The sequence below is a fragment of the Sphaerodactylus townsendi genome, linkage group LG10 (genome assembly GCF_021028975.2).
Source record: "Sphaerodactylus townsendi isolate TG3544 linkage group LG10, MPM_Stown_v2.3, whole genome shotgun sequence".
NCBI lineage: Eukaryota > Metazoa > Chordata > Lepidosauria > Squamata > Sphaerodactylidae > Sphaerodactylus > Sphaerodactylus townsendi.
The window spans coordinates 11495819-11512407 of NC_059434.1; the positions used below are offsets into that span (position 1 = coordinate 11495819).

Consider the following 16589-nt stretch of genomic DNA (forward strand, 5'->3'; position numbering starts at 1 on the left):
AAATGTGTAAAAAGTGGACAATGCTGAGGGGGAAAAAGTTCCGTTCTCTGTTTTAAAATCATCTACTTCATATAATACTGAGAGCTCCTGCTGATAAACTGGGCGTGTCTTCCCCCTCTTCGTTTCTGCAGACAACACAGTCGGGACTAGCTTCTCATTCACCTATGAGCTGTTTTAAAATACCGCTGCCTGCCAGAGGACCTGATGCTGTTAACTTCTATAAAACTCCACTGGCTGAGCTGTTACGAGCTAATGAAATAAAAGTGGAATGCCCACCCCTTTTCACGTTCCTGATGCCCCCACATTCCTTGATCTCAGACTTTGAGGCCCATGTTGCTTTGCCTTTGGACTTAAAAAATAAAGGCATTCTTAAAACATAGCAAATAACATCCTTTAGGGTTTGTAGGGCTGTCTCCCTGCCCCCTCCCTCCCTCGGCTTCAGGGAATTCTGCACCCACAGTTTATCACCAAGAACTCCTTATATTACGAAGTAGGACTGATGCCCTTTCATGCAATTTCTTTCTCCTCGTAGGTGATTCTTCATCTTTACAAAAACATCCTCTTTTTAAAGAAATAGCAATTGGTTTAATATAAACAAAAGTAACAAACAGCGTCAAAGAACTGCTGTGGACTAGACAGGGAAAGGCTTTAAGCGACCATGAATGTCCACGGTGAACTATCTCCTTCCTTCAACAGAGTACATAAATGAGGTGGCTTGTGAGAGCAGCATCTAACTGGCTATTTGCATTTAAAAATAATAGTTAACTTTACACGTTTTTTTTTTGCCATTTTTCTTCTACATACTCAATTAAAAAGGTGACTACAAATAATTACAAAAATCCTCTTGTCTTTAGGCAAACCTATAGTACATTGAGATTACTTAGCACTGGATATATTTTTGTGAGATCACATCCAGCAATAAAGATAATATGTCAACATAATTGAAGAATATTTCAGTAAAAATAGAATAAATAAAATAAAAAATATTTAAGCTGTATTTAACAAGGTTAATCAAAAAAAGACGTGGAACATCCAAGGCCTAGTGGACATGGCTGCCTTGTGAGATATAAAGAATGCATAGATAACGGAAGTGTTACTCACTATACAACATTGAGTTAAAGTCACTGGCATTTGTTCACACTCAATCCATACATACATTTTGGCCATGGTAGCAAAATGCCTGTGTTGTTTCATGTCGAGAACATAAGAATTGCTGTGCAGGCTCAGACCAAGTTTCATCTTGTCCAACGTTCCATTTCCAACAGGGGCCATTGCTGCTGCTGTGTGCTGATCAACAGGGCAGTGTTGGGCCCCAGATTCTGGTATACTGCCTCTCGCTAGGGAGGCTCCACATACAGTGTTCAGATAAACAAGTTTCCAAAAAATATCCCAGTTTTGGATATGTATATTTTTTTTAAAATAGTTTCAATGGAATGGAAGCTGGCTGCTTTTAGCCAGTGGAACTTAAATGCTGAAAATAATTACAAGCTTTAAAATAGGAAAAAAAATCACTTGGAAAAGGAATATTGTCTTTGTAATGCTTTTAAGCAGGCACATCTTGCTCTCTTTATTGCATTTCCTGCTGAATGGGAAGAGAAGGCGCTCCAGAAAACAAAGTGAAGACTGATCCAATACCAGTAAATTAAGGTTTCCTGTATGAACATAAGTAGTTAGAATAATCAAGCATAGCCATACAATACACAGAAAAAAATGGGGTATAAAATATTGACGTGTTCCAAAAAGTCAAAAATAATTTTTGAGAATGACTGTTGCCTCTAGCCAACATGCAATTTTGTAAAAATGGTGGCGGAGGGGAGAGAAATGTGGTTGGATGCTTCTTCAGGAGAAAGGTGAGACTGGAAGAACCTGGCTAAGTCAGGCCCAAGCAGGTGTGTGCTTAATGTATCACTTCTAAAATGGTGGCTGGTGACCCTAACTTGGAGATCCATTTCACCCTTTTAGTTGCTAAGAACTCCTTAGGTTACTTTACAAGGTGATAAATTCCCCTACATTTCCTTTACGCATAGGTGGTTGTGTCATTGAAATGCGTCAGTTAACAACAGACAAGGTTTTCTGGAAACTAAAATATGTTTATGCCATCTCTCTGTTAATTAGGCTGAATTCTGAATTCTTGTTGAGTGCTGCCAATATAGACCTCTTCAAAGAAGATGGAGGAAAGAGTATTTGTTAAGTACCGGTGCATAAGTTTTTTCTGCCTTGTATGAATCCTGAGAGCACTTAAAAAGGGAGGGCGGGTTTTTTTTTCACACATTCATATAATGGCACTTGATGATGCAGCTGAATGTATGAATAAACATCACTGGCAGGACGTTTATTTAAAGGGATAAGAGTGGGCTAGAGTGTACACTGCCCCGCTTCCCAATCAAACAAGTGTGCAAACCAGACCCATCTTGCTTTTGGAGACAGCAAAAACAAATTTGCGTACGTCGTGATTTAATACAACCTCAGAAGCCCGGGGGACAGAAACATTACAGTTCTGTCAAAGGCTTTCACAGCTGGAATCATTAGGATGTTGTGGGTTTTCCGGGTTGTATGGCCGTGTTCCAATAGTATTTTCTCTTGACGTTTTGCCTGCATTTGTGGCTGCCAGCCATACAACCCAGAAAACCCACAACATCCTAGTGATGACAGTTCTGTTTGCAATTGTGTGCAGTGAACAAGGACAGATGGCTTCAGCCGGCCCCTCTGGGTTTCTCCTCCCCTTGATAATCTTTCAGCTTTTGATCCTGACTCAGAACTACTTTCTGGCACTTCTTGGTCAGGCTGATGTCATTTCTCTGCAAGCCATCAGAGTAAAGAACACATATAGGTATAATCTGGGCTCTGTGCTCAGGGTGGGAAGCCAATTTCTAACAGTGCCAAAATAGCACACTTCATGCATAAAGATACAGTTTCCCAATCACCTCACACACATGCTAGAAATAATTGTGAGCAGAGGGGTCCTAACATCTTCCTACCATTCTTGTGAGTGGCAGCTGCTGTCCTTTGTTAAGCGCAACAGTGCTCTGTAAACTGTTGGGTGATTGGGCTCCATGCAGCAGGAGAAGGGATCGTACCTCCTGTACTTGGCATTTTTGTAAGTCGGTCCTGCTTTACATCAACCGCATGAGCAGGAATTCTAGTTGTAGGCAAGCATGTGCGTGTGCACCCACATCCTCAGAAGATCGGTGAAGGGGATGCAAGTCTGTGGATTGCTTTGGCTCTCTGCATCCTTCCTGTGCACTGAGTCAGTGCTTATAAAACCCTGCTTTTGCCAACTGTCCTAAAGCCTAGTTAATTGTTCCAAGTCAACAGGGTCTAAGACTTTCCCTGCAGAATCTGAATACGTGAACAAACTTGTTTCTGCACTTTTATCTAAATGAAATCGTTATATCTGAAATAGACTAGAGAACCCCCTAAAATAATGCAAGCACCATCAGAAAGGATGTGTTCTACTTGGCTTTAAAAGCTCAATCACTATGATGAGTTTCCATTTTATAAATTCCATTCAGTAATTTATAATTTCTTCTTTGAGAATTACGGTAATACTCAGTGCTCAGGATTCTGCAAATTAGAATGGCACCTGTCGGACAAAAAATTGTCCTTTGCTACAGAATCATTGGCCCAGCCCTCAAGCTCAGGGGATGTACAAAAGGAAAAATTCATGAATACTCAAGGGTTCCACTGAGTCTGTCTCACCCCTTTATGGATGCTCTTCCCCCAGGACAGAGTACTGAAGCCCCATTTTTGCGGTCCTGATGTCCGCACACTACTGATCAAATACATTCAATTTTTGAATACATTATTCAAGTTTATATGCATTTTATATGCAAGAAGGCAGATGGTAATTAGTTTTGATTTTAATTTTTCAGCCTCGTACTCTAACTGGCAACTCATTCCCTAACTTTATAACAGGGTAAAAAGATATGCAACTCAACTGGGAAAGGATAAGGGGCCCATGTCATCCGTCTGGGCTGTTGCAGAATTGAAAGCCGATGCATTTTTCCAAAGCTGTTTTCCGCACTTTTAAAAGATTGTGTTTGGCACTGAAAGAAATCTGACTTCAAGACTGTTCAGACTGCTTTGAACATCATTTCCTACAGAGGGAGCACGTCCCCACAAGGTGTGTGTAGGTATCATCTGGGCAGAATGCGCATCTGTCAGGATGCACTTGTCCTGGGACAGGCAACTTTTTAGCGCTGGTTCATGCAGAAAAATAGACACACATTTTTATTCTACACTACTCACACATTCTTTCACGTAAAAAAGAACTCATGTAGAAGATCAGCCACTTTTAAAGATACATTCTGACAAAAGATGAAAAGTTGGTATTCTGGTATATAGCATGGAAAATCGGTTACTGAGTGTTGTAAAAAAAAAATTAAAAAGCTACACTAATCCTTGGTATGTACTTCAGTGTTGAAAACGGGGACAAAGTGCCATCGGATCTAAAAACCGCTTGTGCCAAAATCCAGCTCATGGTGATGGTGAGAGGATCAATTTGGGCAGGATGTTAGGATTCGTTTGTTAGGAGTGATGTGCCGTGTTCCTTTCTGGCGTGTATGAATTTCAGTAACGTTCATAATATTTACAGTTGGAAAACAGACCTTCTGCTTCTCATGGTAACTCACAGCAAAAAAAAATATTATTCATGCTTCTTTTCATATCACATGATGGTGTCAAGAACAAGAGAACATGCTTGTCTAATATTATTTTGATAAGAGTAAATTCTCTGAAGACAAAGCATCACCCATTTAAACTGGAAGGCCAAAAACAATCAGTTCATCTTCATAGCTACTGCATTTTCCACTAGGCGTTCTGAGAAATCTGGGTTTTTTTTCCTGGAGTGCAGGGGGCTATGGCTGGCGTCGGTGATGAAGCGTTTACCTGTTTTCAAAGTGTAAATGAGGGACAGTACTCCTCTTTTTACGTTACTTGTTACTCTTCTGGTCACTGAGTCTGCAAAGAGTGACGGACTTTCTCGCGAAAAGGAGGTCTGGCGACCAAGCATTTCTGATACCGGAGCTGCAAGACAACAAAAGCATTCTGAACTCGTTATTCTGGTTCCGCACCTTCAGTTTCCGCGCACAATATTCATGTGCGACACAGGTAGCTGTGTACTTTTTGATGCCCCCCCCCCATGGTTTGTGATTTACCTGCATTGTTAACTATTAGTCAAACGCAGCCCCCCAGCTATGCCCAGCAATTCACCAGGATCTCAGATACTTTATTTATGGTCAATGACCAACAATAAAAAATAATAGTGGCAACTGGTGTATAAAGGAATAAAATACAAACAATCATACCTTTGTCGTCATAAAATTAATTAAAATGAATAAGTTTGATTCAGATCTTAAAATCATAACATTTACAAAAGAGAGCACTCGCTAAGACTTTCACCACATATGTTTTTTTCCTCATTTTCACACATAGGGGTTTTTTCCTGCCTGCTTGCCCAAAGGGGGGGGGGGGGACACCCTCAATCATGACAGCGGCTTACAGAATTTAATGGTTTCCACTTTTACTACTGTGATATTATGCCAATCCAGCATTAATGCACCCGTAGAAATATTTGCAGCAAACAACTCAGCACGGTGGCCGTCTTCCCATAAATCTCAGGACTCTAATTTGATATCTGGGAGCCGAGACTGAACAGTACCCAGTTCCGACCTCCAGAACTAGCTCTGTTCACTCTCCGATTGGCGCTAATATCCCTCCACTCGCCCAAGGGAGTTGTTGACAGTTTTAAAGGATGGTACCCCACAAGCACTCTGGAAGCAGATGCTGAATAATATCATTGTAGTGGGGAACGCTGGCGCTGCTCATCAATCTTGCAGTTTGTTTTCCCATTGTTCCTTTTCTCACAGAGACATCGTTTGTTCTCTTGTGGAAGAGCAGGGCTCGCTTCCTTGCCTCCGTTTCTTTATGCTACTCTGGTTTTCAGCTACTCTGGGCACGTAATAGGTGGCGATATGGACTGCTTAATAGCACTGAAGCACAGGCGGCAGAACTGACATCGATATTTAGAATCATGGTATCTAATCTGGAGGAACCGGGTTTGATTCCCCGCTCTGCCGCCTGAGCTGTGGAGGCTTATCTGGGGAATTCAGATTAGCCTGGGCACTCCCACACACGACAGCTGGGTGACCTTGGGCTCATCACAGCTTCTCGGAGCTCTCTCAGCCCCACCTACCTCACAGGGTGGTTTTGTTGTGAGGAAGGGCAAAGGAGAGTTAGTAAGCCCCTTTGAGTCTCCTACAGGAGAGAAAGGGGGGATATAAATCCAAACTCTTCTTCTTCTTCTTCTAATGGACTGAATGAAAGCAACTGATTTGCTAGGGAAATCTGAACAGGCTAGTTGTCACACTAAATGCCACATAATTTTAAAAAAACCTGACAGGATGAAAGAGTGCTTTGTTTGAATGTTCTGCTGTTTACACTAATAGAATAATAGCCCAGTGTGATCACTTACCATACAAGCAGCCTGAACGGCCTCCGATACATTGCCTGCGTTGGGCTCGCACCAGAAAACGTGGCACTCGAAATGTTGGTTCCCAGTATCCATGATGAAGGCAAAGGTGTGGATATCTTTCCCCACTCCCATGAAGGACAAGAAGCGGACACGACATTCCACTACAACTTCCTCTTCATTCTAGTTTGGCAAGAAGAGCACAGGATACCGCTCTTTAGTTTTAGAGCTGCGGTTTAGTAGTTTGGGAGCTGAAGCACTGATTAATTGACTGGCCTCAATCGTGCACCAAAGGAGGCAACCTCAAGCAACTTTTCAAAGTACAGAGAGAAGAAACTGGCACCCAACCACCAAAGGCTGGAAGGGTACATAGGAACTCTGCAGAAGGCCATTGTTTTCACATCCTGCATGTGAGCTCCCAAAGGCACCTGGTGGGCCACTGTGAGTAGCAGAGTGCTGGACTAGGTGGACTGTGGTCTGATCCAGCTGGCTTGTTCTTATGTTCTTATGTTCTAACTCGGCTTTATGTGTGAAAGAAATAATCTGCAAGAACTCTGCTTCCCAAGCAGCACAATGGGAAATGTTCCTTCTATTAACTGATAAAGGCACTTAGTCCTAAGGTTTTTGGTTCTGCAACCCAACTGTGATGATAATTAATTTTGTTACTTTTAAAAAGACAATATGAGGCATACATGAATAAATGGGAAATGAATCCATATGTCGATTGCTAAATCTGTTCTGACATTGCATATGGCGAATAAAAAGAAAGTTTTGTGAAAAATAAATCACGGAGACGTTCCTCTCTACCACCCTCTCTAGTGGATTGCTGAGCCTTCTGCTCAAACAGAATCGCATGCCTGCCCTACACCTTGTTTTTCCATGAGGATATCCATCTGCCTGTTGAGGTAAACACTTCATGAATCTGATAATAGGGATTCTTGTGGCTACAGCAGACTAAGATGAATTCAATATAAATGAGGGGCTAGATCCAAACAGATTTTCCACTCATGAAATAAGGAGAAAGGGTTCCTCTTTAGACACCCCCCCCCCCCCAAAAAAAAGCTTATGAAAAGATCATAGCATCTGCATGAAAACAACCGGCTAGATCCCATCTGAACCATTTATAATTTCATAGAATCCAAGTGGTGCCTTACCCTTTCGCTGATGACTGTCACGGTAGCATCAGCAACGTTCATGGTGACTGGCATCCAGTCCTCTCTGCTAGAGGAATCAGTTAGGCTTTCTATAGCATTATTCAGGGTGTCCATACCTGTAATTACAGAGGAAGAGAGGCATCAGGGTCACTATAAGAGAGTCACGGAGTTACAGCTGACTGAATACGGCACTTTGGTTCAAACCCTTATGAAGCAGGTGCGCTGGCTGAGACTGAATCATAAGCTCACTAAATGAAACTGGGTCAATCTAGCTCTGTTTCCATGTATACCTCCCTCCATGTGTGTACATCTGTTTGAAAAAAAGAGCCAAGGTATGATCACTTTATAGGAAACTGGAGAGCAGTATCAGGATAAATGTGGTATTTAAATCACAACGTTGGCTGTAACGTGAGAATTGCTTGATGCAGTGGCGTACTGCTAATGAGGACACATGGGGTATCTGGGCGCCCCCTCACATGACAAAATGACGTGTGCCCAAGCCACCTGCCCCAGCGCCCTGCCCCCCTCCCAGCCTCACTGCAGGTCGGCTTCTGCCCTCCCCAGGCCCTGGGAAGAGCAGGAGCCGTTCTGCAGGGGGAGCGGGGCTCCGCGGTGGCGGCCTACCCTCCTGGGCTCCCCGCAGGCCAGCTTCGGCCCTCCCCAGAGCCCCGCCCTCCCCGCTGGATCTGGGGCAAGGAGACGGTCATGCCCCCGGGCGCCATTTAGGCCCAATACACCACTGGCTTGATGCATGTATAAACAAAAAGGTATGCATATGCTGTGCACAGATTTTTATCTGTGTTCACTGTAATTTGCGAACAGGATTAAGTCTGAGCAACCTGCAACACAGGGCTGTCGGTAAAGAGATGGGTAACATTCCTCGGCACCACAAATAAACTACCCTAGAGTTTGCAATGGGATGGACTGTTGCATTTGAACATTTCTCTCCCCCCCCCCCCCCACTCCTGGTCCCATCATGTGACTGAAGTTGAAAGGAAAAAACCAAGGCTATGAATCTACACTTGAAAAGAAACTTCAACCGCTGAATTTGGCAGGTGCAACAAATTGGAATTCACCTCCCCCCCCCCCCAATGCACAAACTCACTGATACCTGAACAGAGTCTTAGAGAAATGGCAGGAATAACATAAATAATGATAATATGAACATGGAAAGAGAAGAAAGCAGTTGCTTTTATTTGAAAACGGAACACTTCAAAATGAGGCTGGAATGAACATGGTTGCTAGATCCATTCTTTTTCTGCCATGAAAGCAAAAAAGCCCAGTGGTCCCTTAAATTCATGAGTCATACACCCGCCCACCAGCTCTGGCTCACAAAAGCTCATATTTGAATCAATGCTGTCAATCTGCATGGTGGCCCTGGACTCCTGCTGCGTTCTGCCGAGACAGACCAAACGGCTACCTTTCTAAAATTATCTCCTTCTGCTCCTGTCTGCTTTGCTGTGGAAGCACCTGGCGTGCCAGCTTGTTTGTCCACGGCCACTCCGCTGATCAACCTGGGACATTCCTGCTTTGAGAGCGCACTTATTTCAGACAGGCAGCCTGGCAAACCCTGGACATGGTTGCCTTAGGAACACTGGCCAGGCTCCAATGAGCGACTTTAGGTGTGTGCAAAGGTCAGGCCAGTGGGATTTTCCGCAGCTTGGGCTCCAGGCTGTTCCTGATTTGCCTCGTGGGAGGGATGGCAAGCAGCTCCTTTCCAGCTGGTGGGCCAGCTGTGCCCTTTCCAAGAACGATGAGATCTGGACATTGTCTCAGTAGGGTCCAGATTAGATTATTGAAATGGTTTCTGCCCAGAGCTGTCTTTTAAGACAACCGGGAAACTTTAGCTAGGCCAAAATGCAGCTAATAAATGGAGGCCACACAGTTGTTTATTATTATTATTATTATTATTATTATTATTATTATTATTATTATTATTATTATTATTATTATTATTATTATTATTATTAATTCGATTTGATAAACCGCCCTACCCCCGAAGGGCTCAGGGCGGTGTACAATAGCAAATGACAAGACAATAAAACAAATTGAATAGCCCCAATTAAAAACAATACAAAACCTTAAAACTGTAGCAGCAGTAACCTACCAAAAAATGAATAATAATAATAAAAGGCGTCTGGCATCAAACCCCAGTGGACAAACCCTGGGAGGGAGGGGGTAGGCAGATGGTCAAGTATATAGCCACTGTGCAGGGCAACAAAAGAGGAGTGGGCTCAGCGGCCAGCCCCTCCAAAAGCCCGGTGGAACAACACAGTTTTGCAGGCCCTGCGGAACTCTTCAAGGTCCCGCAGGGCCCTAACTGCTGGAGGAAGAGCGTTCCACCAAACAGGGGTCAGGGCAGTAAATGCCCTGGCCCGCGTGGAGGCCAGCCGCATCATGGAGGGGCCGGGGACCACCAGCAGATTTGCCTCTGCTGAGCGGAGGACACAACTCGGGACATATGGGGTGAGACGGTCCCGTAGGTATGACCGTAGGTCATTAACCTACCAGTTAATGATCTAGACTATGTCATCTTCACTAGCTTGTTTCCTACCCCAGTTCAAGGTGCTTTAAAGACCTCTACAGTCTGAGGCTGTAATTCCTGATGGGCAGAGTCTTTGTATTACTTCATCCCCACAATCTGGCCTTGCCCTCTGAGGTACAATGAACAATTACATGAGGCAGAGTGTTTCCTTTTGTACCACACACACAGTTAAATTTCTGATAAGACCTCCCTTTTATCATCCCCCCCCCCCCCCACACACACACACACTTCCACTTTTCATCCAAGGAGCACAGAGTGAGGTACATGTTACCCCCTCTCTTCCATTTTAAATCTCCCAACAACCCCCATAAGATCAGTTACGGCAGGGGAGAGCAGCTTGGGGCGAGGTCACCTTCAGTTTTGTGGCAGAGCGCTGCATGATTGGGTTTCAGATGATCAGTTAAAAATTCTGTCCTTGATGTTATTGCCTTAACAACCTCTTTTTCGAATTCCCCTTTTCTTCTCCTTTACTGTTTGTCAGTTGTCACAGTTTTTAGTGATTTTGTTAGGCAGTCGTTAACTGCCTTGTAGGTCCTTGACAGAAGAAGAGTCTGGATTTATACCCTCTCTTTCTCTCCTGTAAGGAGTCTCAAGACACCTCGAACTCCTTTCCCCCCCTTCTCCCCACAACAGACCCCTTGTGATGTAGCTGAGGCTGAGAGAGTTTTGAGAGAACTGTGACTGGCCCAGGGTTACCAAGCAGCAATGTAGGAGTGGGGAAACAAAACCGGTTCACCAGATAAGAGTCTCCCACTCATGTGGAGGAGTGTGGAATCTTCAGATTAGAATCCACTGCTCTTAATCACTGTACCACGCTGGTCTAAATCCACTGACTCTAAAGGACACGGAAGGGTGTAACTCAGCTCAGGGTTGTTCTAAGCTTCATCTAGTTCCTCAAAGTGCCCAAAAGAAATTGGTCCATTCTTCAGAACAGCTGGAGCAAGTCTACCCATCACCAACTGAACCACAGCATATCTCATTTAGCAAGAAAGTCCCTATAATTAACTTCATCTTTCATGTGTTACGTGTCCCTGGGCCTAACGTGAATTAAACTGCATCCCTCATGTCACTTAATTAACTGAGGATATATGCTGCTGCTCTCTGGATCCACATTCATGGTTGCTAACAAGATCGGGCATCCTTTATGTTTCCACCCCCCACCTCAACCAATTTTCTTCCTCCACCCTCAAGAATTTAACTCTCAGTTGTTGAAAAAAAGAATCGAAGCAGTCATGAGCAGAGGTGGGATCCAGCAGGTTCTCACAGGTTCCCGAGAGTAGGTTACTAATTATTTGTGTGTGCCGAGAGGGGGTTACTAATTGGTGATTTTGCCACATGATTTTTGCCTTAGTTACGCCCCTCCTCTCAGCAGTAGCGCGCAGAACTTGAAGCAGTCTAGCAGGAGGTGCACCGGCGTGCGTGGCAGCCTACGCCTGCGTGCATTCGTTCTCGCCCAAGGACCGGGGCAGCGGCTGCGTCCTTGCCACAGCCCCGCCCCCGAATGCCCAGCCACGCCCCCATCGTGCCCTGCCCAGCCCCATTAGCGCTACGCCACAGTTTGAATCCCACCACCATGGGAACCTGTTACTAAAATTTTTGGATCCCACGACTGGTCATGAGCCAAGGTGCTACGTACCCACTGGCTTGGCGACAGGAAGCATGCCCAAGTATTGCACGTGGAATTTCTGGACCAGCTCAGTCTTTGGTGTTGGGAAATCTACTGCATCAGAACAAAAAATCAATTTTAGCTTATCAGCATTCACAGCAAGCAAAACATCTTTATATCAGTGATAGAAGAACATAATTTACCACGTAACTGATCTCTAGGGATGCTGCTATTGATTCCTATAAATCTGTGCTCCTGCCACCTCACCCGAAAAAGGAACCCAGCCAATTTCTGTGGAAATTGAGGGGAAAACGTAGGGTTGTGTAACCGCATGAGGAGGTATGCTAAAAGGTATGTCACCATTAAGAAGATTCTCAGCCATGGTTAGCAAGGAGTCAGGGAATCAGAGCAGGGGATATGTAAAAGGGTCAGAACGTACGCTCTGGCATCTCCAGTCAAAAAGATCTCTGCTATTAGGGCTGGATGGCCCAGTGGTCCCAGTATAAAGCAGCTTTATATGAATGAACCCTGAGGACTGGCACTCAACTTGAATTCAGCCAGACGGTCAAACAAGTTTTTATGCCAATCAATGAAATCCATGTTACTATTGGCATGAAAAGTGCCAGAGGTGTCTGAGATAAAAAGACTGGACTTAGCTTACTGTGTTTTTAAGCATAAGCATAAGCATTTTATTGTCATTGTGCACGCACAACAACAGCATTCCTCGATGCACACAATGCACACAGACTCATACCCCATCCTCACTTTCCCCTTCCTCCACCCATCCCTACACAGCCCCAAACACATCAACACGAAGCCGTGGAGTTTAGCATAGCTACAGCTCTAGAGTAGAAGCTGTCTCTAAGCCTCTTTGTCCTAGTTTTGATAGATGGTAGACGTCTGCCAGATGGTAACAGTTCAAAAAGAGAGTGTGCTGGATGAGACGGGTCTCTCAGAATATTTTGGGCTTTCTTTAGGCTTCGGGAATTATAGAGTTCTTTCAAGGAGGGGAGAGGGCAGCCGATAATCCTCTGTGCAGGAGTGATCACCCTTTGGAGCGCCTTCCTATCTGCCACTGTCATTTTCAACACAAATGATCAGGGGCAGACTGGGGGGGGAGGGGAGCCAGGTTAAAGTTTCCAACAGCGGGATGCAACTTCCCAGCTTCCCCTGCTCCCAACCACTGACCACTACAAAATACTGTTTCCGATGGATAGGAGATCCTGAAAAACAACATGCATGTACGTAGTGGCGGATTGGTAGAAACTGCCCGTTTTAAGACTGGACAAGTCAGCAGGGTTTGGTCAAATCAAGCCTGAACTAGAAGCTAAAATGAATAAACTGAGTCTATCAGATTTTGGTCGTATTATAAAATGAGTCTCTAGAAAAGCCAATAATGTTAGGAAAAGTTGAAGGCAGTAGGACAGTGATGGTGAACCTTTTCGAGACCGAGTGCCCAAATTGCAACCCAAAACCCACTTATTTATCACAAGTGCCAACACAGCAATTTAACCTGAATACTGAGGTTTAAGTTTATAAAAAACGGTTGGCTCCGAGGTGCGCGTTACTCGGGAGTAAGCTTGGTGGTAGTCGGTGGCTTTGCTTTGAAGCAACTGTGCAACTCTTCCAAAAGGTGAATCATGACCCTAGGAGGGTTCACTCAGAAGCAAGCCCCATTGCCAGCAACCGAGATAACTCCCAGGTAAAGGACTGCACTTTAGTTCTTTGCATGAAAATCAATGGGGTTTAACAGCGCTTAACAGGGTTACCTACACTGCTTCCCCAAAACTAGGTCTTAGGTTTAATGCTAATAATCAAGCCCGGAGGCCCAGGCCAGCCTAGATGTGTGTGTGGGGGGGGGGGGGGCTCTGCACATGCCCACAGAGAGGGCTCTGAGTGCCACCTCTGGCACCCTTGCCATAGGTTCGCCATCACTGCAGTAGGGGAAGAGGAAGACTCTAAATGAGATGGACTGACTCAGTCAAGGAAACCCCCGGGGGCCCTCAGTTTGCAAGACCTGAGCAAAGCTGTTAAAGACAGGCTGTTTGGGAGGTAGTTAACTGATAGGGTTGCCATACCTTGGAAGCAACTTGCAGGCACTTAAAGCACTCACAAGTCCGGATCCAACCCTGGCTGTTTAACTAATAGGAAAACTTCCTGGTGGACCACTGGCAGCCAGGAGCCTCCCCCCTCCCCCCAGTCACTCCAGGTCAAACTCTTCAGAGGCAAAACTCATTAACCCCTCCCCTCTAGCACCACTGCCCGTTGGCAAAGGTATTGGACGACGACGTAAGCTGATGCATGTTGTTTGCATCATTGTGTGGGTTTCATCTGAGTGACCCCAGCACCCAGGGATAATCGACTTGCTTCCTCTGGGCCATTTGCTTTTCCAAGTGCGCTCTTGCAAACGGTTAAGCCCGCACTGCTTTGGTTTACTGGGGTAACAGGTAACGTGCTGGAAACCCCTCATCACCACCAAACGGCACGCTACACGGGTGTGGCAGGAACACGAAACATTTGCGTGGACACAATTACCCACCCTCCTGGAGCAGTTTTATGTATTCTCTTACAGCCACGCCACAGAACAGCTAAACCCAGAACACTGCTTGGAATTTGGCAGCTGGCCGTGGGCAAAAAGCAATCAAGCCATCATGACTCATTATCAGCAGCAGAGTCTGACTTTAGAGGCAGTGGCAGTTTGTTTGAAGTTCCCCATTACATGGGATTATTACTTCTGAGCACCTGAACGCCTGCTTGTTAGAAGGCATAAAGAGGATTGACAAGCTCTTGAAATGAATTGTGTTGCAATTTGAAGTTGACTGTATTCCAAAGTACTCCTTTATTTTATTTACTTGCTTCTTTCATATCCCACCTTTCTCCCTGATGGGGACTCGGAGCGACTCACGTCATTCTCCTCTCCACCATTTTATTTTCACAGTAATACTGTGAGATCGGTTAGGCCAGTGGTTCTCAACCTTCCCAATGCCGCGACCCTTTAATACAGTTCCTCATGTTGTGGTGATCCCCAACCATAAAATTGGTATATATAAAATATAAAAAGACCGTTTTCCGATGGTCTTCGGCGACCCCTGCGAAAGGGTCGTTCGACCCCCAAAGGGGTCGCGACCCACAGGTTGAGAACCACTGGGTTAGGCAGAGAGTCTGGCCCCAGGTCCCCCTGCAAGCTTCCATAGTAGAAAGAAGAAAAAGAAGAAGAGTTTGGATTTATATCCCCCCTTTCTCTCCTGCAGGAGACTCAAAGGGGCTGACAATCTCCTTGCCCTTCCCCCCTCACAACAAACACCCTGTGAGGTGGGTGGGGCTGAGAGAGCTCCGAGAAGCTGTGACTAGCCCAAGGTCATCCAGCTGGCGTGTGTGGGAGTGTACAGGCTAATCCGAATTCCCCAGATAAGCCTCCACAACTCAGGCGGCAGAGCTGGGAATCAAACCCGGTTCCTCCAGATTAGATACATGAGCTCTTAACCTCCTACGCCACTGCTGGGTGTCTCCAATCCTAGTCCAACAGCCTAACTAACTATGGCTGATTACCCACTGCAGGGTGTTTCCTGCCCTTGACCCGTTGAAAGCAAAAGGCACGTGCGGGGCAAGAGGAAGAGTGTCAGGGCAAGAAATCTTGCCCCGAAGCACCTCCTCTCTCAGTGCGCCGGAAACAGGAAGTGCATCGGGACAAGATTTTTTTGCCCCAATGCGTTTCCTGTCCCACCGACCGCCAGAGCACCGGTGGACCATGGGCCTATGTAGGCTCTTTGAACTTTATTATGAATCTTTCCCCTCCTTCTGCATTTGATTTCTCCAAAAGAGACTTTACAAAAAACAAATTGTAGCTAACATATATATTGGTTAAGAAAGTAACGCTACCAAAATTATGTCATTAGTTATAGGTTCCTTCTGCCATCTCTCTGTCCTGTCACCTCCTTTGTACTTTAAACAAAGTCCAGAAAAAATCCAGATGTTTGGATGTCCTATAATTTGTCTGATCAGTGGTGAATGTTTTCAAAAGAACTTGAAACCATCTAAATAATAAAAGAAGAAGAGTTTGGATTTATATCCCGCCTTTCTCTCCTGTAGGAGACTCAAAGGGTCTTACAATCTCCTTTCCCTCCCCCCCCACAACAAACACCCTGTGAGGTGGGTAGGGCTGAGAGAGCTCAGAAGAACTGTGACTTGCCCAAGGTCACCCAGCTGGCGTTTGTGGGAGTGCACAGGCTAATCTGAATTCCCCAGATAAGCCTCCACAACTCAAGCAGCAGAGCGGGGAATCAAACCCGGTTCCTCCAGATCAGAATACACCTGCTCTTAACCTCCTACGCCACTGCAAAGCAAACCAGACAGGTCTATTCAGTAGATCTTGCGTGTGCATGTACACCACACATACATACACATGCTCAATCCATTATGCCTTAAATCATACAGCTTCGAAAGTTTTCAAGTGATCATTGTAGCAGTCTTTGAGTAGATGCTGTGCTGAAGGAGGGGAGGGGCTGTGGCTCCGTGGCAGAGTATCTGATTGGCATGCAGAAGGTCCCAGGTTCGATCCCGGCCATCTCCCACAAGGGTCAGGTCATAGGTGATGTGAAAGGCCTCAGCCTCAGACCCTGAAGAGCCAATGCCAGTCACAGCAGAAAGTACTGAAGCTGATAAGCTAACGGTTTGATTCAGGACTGGGCAAAATCAGGTGTCCAAGATAACATTCCAGACACCGCGTACCTTGCAAGGGCACATCAAGGGTGCCGTTCGTCCACTCGGGCAGTGAGCTGCAAGCCACAGCTTTGGCATTCTTCCGTTCAGCCATAA

The 16589-nt window shown here is 45.3% G+C and overlaps 1 protein-coding gene across 1 annotated transcript; it reads right to left on the reverse strand.

Moving 5' to 3' along the window:
• Nucleotides 1–4950: 4950 nt before the first annotated feature.
• LOC125440220 (amyloid beta precursor protein binding family B member 2-like) lies at nt 4951–16587 on the reverse strand. Its single transcript, XM_048509918.1, has 5 exons — nt 16503–16587; nt 11805–11888; nt 7624–7739; nt 6473–6652; nt 4951–5025 (listed from the first exon to the last, which is right to left on the reverse strand). The coding sequence occupies exons 1-5, from the start codon at nt 16585–16587 to the stop codon at nt 4951–4953; spliced, it is 540 nt and encodes a 179-aa protein (XP_048365875.1).
• Nucleotides 16588–16589: the final 2 nt, after the last annotated feature.